The following is an 8,323-nucleotide window of genomic DNA, read 5'->3' on the forward strand; positions in this document are numbered from 1 at the left end:
AAAATGGAGAAAACAATAAAGTCTTCTTTTTCTAGACTTCAACACGAAATTTAGTAATATACATATATGTATAACAAAACCATGTGCTAAGAAAAATATATTTAGCTGACGTAGCTAAACTTTTTTCCCAGTGTAATCTTATAAAAATCAAGATCCTTTTAAAGGAATGATGACATTTATATGGGACCGCAAAATTTGGCATCCAAATCGGTTCATTAAAAAGAAGTTATGCACGACAAAATGACAACATCCTTTATTTTTAAGCTATTAAAAAATGATACAAAAGTATTTTCATCATGCGTTTGATCCCAAATCTGGAGCCTTAGTTATTATCGAACGGATCCATATTACATACATATATAGTTGGGTTTCCGACAAGAACGAGCCACAATGGCCTCAGTATCAGTAGCTGATACCGCATTTTTTGTAGCGAACAAACGCCTAAGCAGCTTTTTACGAATAGCATTAAAGAACATAGGAACTGACGCCAGAGCCTAGTGCTCACATCCGCCTCTCGACAAAATATGTACTCGACGTTAGTAACGGCAAATTTGTAAAAATCGTTATCGTTTTTTATGTGCACTTACTTATTTATTAAATTGACCAATTGCTTACAATTTGATGTCTTAAAATATAGTACGTCAACAGCGAGTAAGTGGCAATTAATCCTAAGTAGTAGTAGTACGGGCGCAATACAAAAAGTTGTTCAACATAAACACCGAAACTCACTAACAGACTAAGGCTAAGTGCCAACGGCCAATGATTTTCGAAGGTAACCACTTTAATTGCACACCCCACGACGAGCAGTTGGACCCTGCTGCTGCCTTTGCTTCCGGTGCTTTGTTTTTTTTTGTTTTGGGTTGCAGTCGTTTGTCTGCCGATAAAATGTCGAAACGCCGCACTTACAAATGACTTAATGACTTCATAATTGAATAATGGCATGAACTGACTGCTGTGCCACTTTGACCCTGTAAATATGCCTCCAGTCACTTTCTTCCGCTCAGCGAATTTTGTGGCACACAAATATTCATACAAATTTACTTACTTTCGCAATTCGTGCGAATCATTCCTATATAAAATCAACGTTAAAATTGAAATTACAGTGGTGAAAACAGCGGTGAGTGCAAAATGTTGAGCACAAAATCAAAAACAACATAGAGCAATTGTATTCACACCATGAAGCATTTGTTAAATGCGAATTATTACCAACATTAAAGGCGTTGTAATGCTACAAAATATACACGCACACACATACACACATAACATATAATGGACTGTTATCGGCCAGCTGGAGGGCTGGCTGGCTAGCAAGTCATTCCGTTGGTAGTCGTATCGACGTTGACGCCGCTAGTCTGTATGTATGTACATATGTAGTCGCGTCGAGTGGAATAGAGGCCCCTTGGGGCAAATTATTACAGTTGTCGTTGCAGAATAGCTATAATAACAACAACGTTTGCATTAAATTTTTGGTACCGCTGCTTGACATGCTGGTGTGAATGGAGATGTGCCATTTAAAGAGTGTTAAAAGGTTGCGGACACCCATGGATTTTTGTCCTTTGAACGCTTTCCCTCCTCACTTGCCCCTTGGCTACTTGGCGCTGCTGTGCCGCTTTTGCTATTAATATAAAGCCTACGGCACGGAGTGAAGCTAACACAAATGATTGTGACCATAAATCAGGTACCGTTGACATGCGCTCCATCAGCCGCGGGTGTGTAAACGATGGGGGTCATGAGAAGTATACGTATGTATATGCCGCCCTTAAATGATGTCTCCTCGCAAAGCAGCTGGTGTTTTAAAGCCAAATAAATTTGTAATTCTCAGTTGTTCATTATTCTTGAGTAGCTACTCTTTAAATGCTGAATTGCGATGATTTTTTAAGGCTAATGAAACGAAACTGGGCCCTAACACATCATTTTCCTTTTGTGTAAAATTTTCAAGGATCGAAGCAAACATTCTGTTCTTCATGTATAATTTTTAATACATATATGAAATTTCTCACTCTCAATGATCTTTTTTTTTAATCTGCCTTCGAATAGCAGATCTATTGGAAGATCTTCTAATACAGCTTCCAAAATTGTATTTTTATTTTTTCAATAAAGCCCTGCCTGTTAGCGTTTCTTTAGAAGCGACCCTAATTTCGTCGACTGGCTCGCTATAAAGGACGAGAGACGTAGTCTGAGAACTTTCAGGATCAAGAAATGTTACCCACTTTAAATTCAATGCTTTTTTGATACTGATGACCAGGGAACGGATTTTCAGGACCTAAAAACCTATAAAAAAGGCAAAATAAAATAACGAAATTGGCTGGAAAAGGCAAAATAAAATAGCGAAAAAGGCAGGAAAAGGCACTAGGTGTTGCAAAAAAGGTAAAACAAAATAGCGAAAAAGGCAGGAAAGGCACTAGGTATTGCAAAAAAGCAAAATAAGGCACTACAAAAGTCAGAAAATACGAACAACAATCAAAAAATACATTTATTTTAGAAATGTATATATTAAAAGTAAAAAGAGAAAAACTATAAACTAGTTTCATTATATGAAAAATTTGTACTTTGAATCTTTTTATCCTTACGAGTTTCTAACTCATAAAACTTTAATCTGTATAGTTGTAGTAACATTGAACCACAAGATGCATTTTGAAGTTTTCTGGCAGCATTTTCATTCGATTTTCGCGCAGAAAAGCCTTGAATGTACTAAATATGCGCTCAAAGTAAGTTGATACAAGTGGAGCCCAATTTAAATATGGAACGTTTGAAACGTTCATATTATCAGGAATAAGGGCGTTTTTCTCGCCCTTTACAATTTTATCCACACCACTTATTGTCTCCAAGCCTACGTTAGCTGAGAAAACGGCTTTGAATTTTTCCAACACCAATTTGGCAAGAGGTCCCTGCGCTTCTATAAGCCGCATAGGCATGTGTATATTTTTTAATCTAAAAAAAAAATTGTAAATGCTATAATCGCTTTTTTAAAGGTAGAAAAGGCAAGAAAAGGCAAATATCTTAAAAAAGGCAAACAAAGGCTAATATCTTAAAAAAGGCAACATCAAATGTGTATATATAGAATCAGGGAAAGCTAAATCGTGGACATTCTTAATCGAATATACTCTATCTCTTTAGCAGAAAAAAAGGCAATTTCCATAAAATCTGTTCCCTGCTGATGCCAATATGATAGTATTAAGCTTCCACAAATCTGCTCGCATTCCGTCCCAAAATGTGTTACAGTAGCGGTACTACTTAGCCCCGCCAAGTTCGGTTTGCCCGTCAATCGTTGTCGTCAAGCTCAACTATTGTTGAGCCCAAGAAACGGGCTCTTTCCACGGTGTCGGATCAAAGGGAGATGGGTGTTAGTTGAGTGGGATTAAGCTGGCATGGGAAGAGGTGGTTGGTGTCGTGCGGGGAGTTTCCACATGTCCGACATTCATTAGATAGAGTCTGAACAGATAGCTGTTGAGACGGCTGCGTTATCCAGACCATAACTGCGCCAGAGTACTGCGGGTATCAATTGGCAGTTGAAGCTCCGTGTCTTCTATAGGGGGTGATTGGGCTCCGATTACGGAATTCATAGGTCGGAAGTCATGGTAAGTTGTGACCGACTCCCTACTCCTTACGCTGTACGTCTTCGGGTCCAGTGTTCAATGTATGTCTGGACCGCGTCCACGTATTTGAATAGATGCGCTCTGACGTGCCTGGGCGAAGGCTTCTCCTCGATCAAGGGTCTGTTGGGGTGCTCACGTCTGTGAAAACCCCTTCGGGAAGCACTGACCCCTAATCCCTAGAATTTTCGAGTTGTTCACCGTCGTAATTGGTGCCTGAACTCCTTCGTCCAGGTGGGGAAGACGGTTGCCGTTGACTTCGTTAGGGAGAGTGTAAAGCTCCTTGTAGTGAAGAAGCGAAAAAGGTCGAAGTGATAGCCATTTACTTTTGAGCAGAGGTCATCATTTCCATTCCCAGACGTCAATATGGAGCAGTCATCAGCGTATGAGTTCAGGGAAGTTCTTTCTGGTGGCTGAGGGAGTTGGGAAATCTAGAAGTTAAACAGTAACGAGGCGAGGACACCACCTTATTAAACCCCATGTTTAATTCTTCTTGAAGTTTGATCTCAGAAGATTACTGACGACTGTCGATCACTCACATAAATCGCCGACCACCGTTTGCGTCCCTGTGGAAGAGAGCAAGCCTCAATGTCTTCTAGTAGCAAGGATGACAAATGGTGCCAAACGCCTTTGACAAGTCCACTGCTACTAGGACTGTTCTCCGACAAGGGCGGCTGCGTTTAGCTCACGAGTTATCTTGGCTTTTATGGCGTTAAGTGTAAGGAGTAGCTGGGCCGCAAGTGTATTCGCAACCGGGGAAAGAAGTGTTTCCTGGTTTCCACTACTTCAACAATGGGACCACTCTCTCCGATTTCCACACATCGGGAATGATGAGAGTGATTATTGACAAGTTGAGCACCACGGTGAGATATGCTACTCCCGCGGGCCCAAAATTTTTCAGCATCAGCATGCAAATTTCGTCGGGTTAAATAGCTTTGGAAGTTTTCGCACTCCCAATGGCCACATTGACTTCAGCGCTGGTGAAGACTCCAGGAAACAAAATATCGACTAACAATAAGTCTGAAAGACGACGAGATATCAATCGTTAAGAGTACTCGTAAAAGGTACATACAGTAAGTATGTACTTTTGTATGTAAAGTAGGGGGAAGCTGTTCTATGTATATTCAGATAATACATAGAGTACGTACTAAAAATACTTAGAAGTGCAATCGCAAAATGTTCACCTTCATTATCGATTGACAAATAGATATTTTATTGCTCGTAAGCTCTTAAGTGTCTGATAACTAAATTTGATTTGAGCACTTCCGCTGGGCATTTAAATGATACGGTTAGACGAGTTAATTTCTTGTTAAAACCAAATTTAAATGCACAATTAAATAGACAGTAAAATCACCAAGTTCCTAGAAAGTGCACATCTTATCTAATCAATCTGATAACAAAATAGTGAACGCCACCAAAAACGCATCTGTTTATAAACGTCGTCGAATACTATTCGCTCAACAGTCTCTCCTCAACAATTCGCAATGTTTTGTTTACGTTTTTGCTGTGCCATCTTAGTTGCTGTATTTGCCACTTTCTGTTTGGCGAATGCACTGCAGAATGTCACCGATGGACCTCTAACGAAAAGTTCACTTGCCCGTTCAGTTTATGCATCTTCATTGCCGCGAAGTTGTGCAGAAGCATTCGCAGCCGCTCGTAGCAGAGCACAGAGTGGCATCTATCAGTTATACCTGCCAGAATGGTTTGAACACCCGTTCTACGTATACTGCCTAAAGGATCCTAATGGTGGCGATGCTTGGACAGTATTTCAGCGTCGCCAGGACGGATTGGTGAATTTTTATCGCACTTGGCGAGACTATCAAACTGGCTTTGGTAATTTGGATGGCAATTTCTTTATTGGCTTGGATAAGTTGCATGCCTTGACTCAAGTGGAGTTGCAAGAGTTGTGGATTGAAATGATGGATTATACGGGCACACATGTGCATGCGAATTATGAAAGTTTCGCTGTGGCCGACGAGGAGGAGAAGTATGCGCTGAATATTATAGGCAAATATTCGGGCACTGCCGGAGAGGCGCTAAAAGATTTTCATGATGGTCAAAAATTTAGTACTTTCGATGAGGATAACGATGAGTATGTGGACAACTGCGCCGAGGTTTGGAAAGGAGCTTGGTGGTACAAAGACTGTTGGTGGAGGTAGGCAATGCAATGAATTTTGTAGTTTTTCTTTCATTAAAGAACATACTAAAATTTCAGTAATTTGAATGGCATGTACAACAACTCATTATTTTGGAATGGACGCTTTCCAAACAATATGAAGTACACCCACATGGCTATAAGGCCGAAGAAACGGCTATAAATCACTTTATTGTGCAGCCAATGCTGAAATTAGTTGTTGAAATTAATTTCTTATTTTTGGAGTAACTAAGTTTGCTTCACTTACATATAAAAAAAAGACATAAATCATTAAATTAGAATCGTTTTATATATAACCCACGAATTTGCCAGCGCCAAATATGTTTTTTAGTTTCTATCGTTTACGAGAAGCGAATTATCAATTTCGTTTCTGGAACCTAGATTTGATCTTTACATTGTGGTTTTCTAAGAAATACCTGCTTATTTAATTTAAGAAAAGAGTTTCATACTTCTGGCAGCAAACCAAGGGAACCATTGCCGCGATTAAACGAAATATGTGTCTGAGGCCTGATGGATGGGAGAAGGAGGGGATAGCGTACAGAGAGACGGGTATCAGAGTCGGTGTGATACCCTCCACAATAAGATTGGACACCCAGACGTGCTATAAAGCCCGTTAAGGTGTTTCCCTCTTACAGGGCAATTCTGGCTAAGATAGTGAAAAGTCTTTCGTAAGACAAATGAAAGGCAGATGATAAGATAGTTCGAAAGACTTTTATTATTCTAGCACAAACATTTTTTGGAAAAAAAGGTCTTTCATTCACCACTCGTGGTGAAAATCTATTTTGAGAGAAATCATTTGTATATGAAGGGGTTAGAATCAAAAGGATCTAAGTAGATCTGAAATTTTTTTGAGATAATTAAGGTTAAAGTTGATTACTTATTGTAAATTCTGGGTAAATGCATTTGAAATGATTCTTGCCTAAATGAATGCAGGTTAATTAACTAATTCAAAGAATGTTTACTCTTTGCCACCAAATAAACACTATATTTTACTATACAAATATGGGTATAACTTATATTTTCAAACAATGTCACTTATACCCTTACGAGACTAACCCCTTCATATCATTTAGCTCGCGTGACTGCAATAGGCGCAGTGGCCGAATGGGCAGGGCACAGACGTGCCAATCGAGAAATCCGAGTTCGAGCCCTGATGCAGCGCAATTATTTTTTTAATATAAATTTTTTGTTTGTTAAATTTTTCCGACTTTTTATTTTTAAATATTTTTTAGTTTAATTTAATTTTTAGAAACTTATTTTATGAATTTTTCCTTCTTTCATAAATTTTTTTTTAAACTTTATTTAACGGTTTGGTTATTTTTCTAATATCATTTTAATTTTTGGAACCTTTTTTATTTTTTTCTTTTTTAAAATTTTAAAACTATTTAGTTAAATTTTCTTTCAATTTATATATTTTATTGTAGAAAACGGTTTTTTTTTTTAAACTTCATTTACTATTTAGAAATTTCTTTTATTTATTTATTCCTTTTTAAACTAAATTTGTTGTTTATTAATTTCATTTTTTTTAATTATTAGATATTATTTTTCTTTAAGAAAAATATATAGGAATATGAAGGTATATATTTTTTTTATTTCATTTAGTTTGGTGGGTCTTATTTATTTATTTATTTTAATTTTTAAATAATTTTAAATACAAATTTATAATCTTGTTTAATTTGAAAGTACTGCTTCCTTCTTTTTTGATAACATTATTTTCTTTTTCTAATTTAATTTTCTATTATTTATTAATTCTTTAAAAATAAAAATAATATATATATTTTTTTATTTAATTTACTTTAAAAAAAAATTAATGCTAAATGGCAAACAGCACAATGCTGTTATCGTTAGATCGTTAGCAGATCTTTCAATTAGTCTTTCGAAAGACAGTAAATTGCTTTCAAGCTAGTTTCCAGAATTGACAACTGTCTAACGAAAGACTCTTGTCAATCTAAAGACTGTGGTGAGTTGAAAGAGTGTTGCCAGATTTACCCTGTTAGCCATCTTTGCAAAAGTCGTACATAAAGCTTTTGCTGTGGAATTATAGGCAGAAATCACCCCAAAATTTTCTCGCTTATCACAACATCTAACCTTACCTGGCTGCTCATGATTTCCATTTCAATGATTTCGTAAAAACCGGCACTAATTTTCACTTCTGTCCTCATTTTACTTATCAGGCTTTTACCTCGCCATGGGCTAGCGCTAATTACTGAGTTTATTGTATAAGAAATTGATCCTCTAATTAAGTTTGTGGAACGGCGAGGCATAAACCCTTGTAGGAGCTTTAAAGAAAGTCGGAGTGGAACTTTTTATGGCACTGTATTCCTTATCCATTTCAGATATACTACTTTTAAAACTTAACCAAGCAAATACTTTTGCAACGATAACTTCTCTTGTACAATATTTTTATTTATTTATTTACCGTATGTGAATGCACCTACATACATATATACATATATACTTGTACATATGTATATTTATTTTTTAAAGCTACGTGCATAGAAGTCCACTTCATAAACCCACTCGATGTCAATTCTCTTACTCTATTCAATCTGCTAGCATGCCACACTTTGACGAT

The 8,323-nt window shown here is 37.2% G+C and overlaps 1 protein-coding gene across 1 annotated transcript in view; it reads left to right on the top strand.

Moving 5' to 3' along the window:
• The window catches only part of LOC118734515 (ficolin-2-like), a 35,935-nt gene extending 30,024 nt beyond the window's left edge, over positions 1 to 5,911 (top strand). Inside the window, exons 2-3 of the mRNA XM_036464233.1 lie at positions 5,112 to 5,748; positions 5,809 to 5,911. Of these exons, the coding sequence (XP_036320126.1) occupies positions 5,112 to 5,748; positions 5,809 to 5,911 (740 nt within the window). The remainder of the gene's footprint in view (positions 1 to 5,111; positions 5,749 to 5,808) is intronic.
• The last annotated feature ends 2,412 nt before the right edge of the window (positions 5,912 to 8,323 follow it).

This window comes from Rhagoletis pomonella, unplaced genomic scaffold, assembly GCF_013731165.1.
Source record: "Rhagoletis pomonella isolate Grant_MI unplaced genomic scaffold, Rhpom_1.0 Rhpom_scaffold_00002, whole genome shotgun sequence".
Classification (NCBI taxonomy): Eukaryota; Metazoa; Arthropoda; class Insecta; order Diptera; family Tephritidae; genus Rhagoletis; species Rhagoletis pomonella.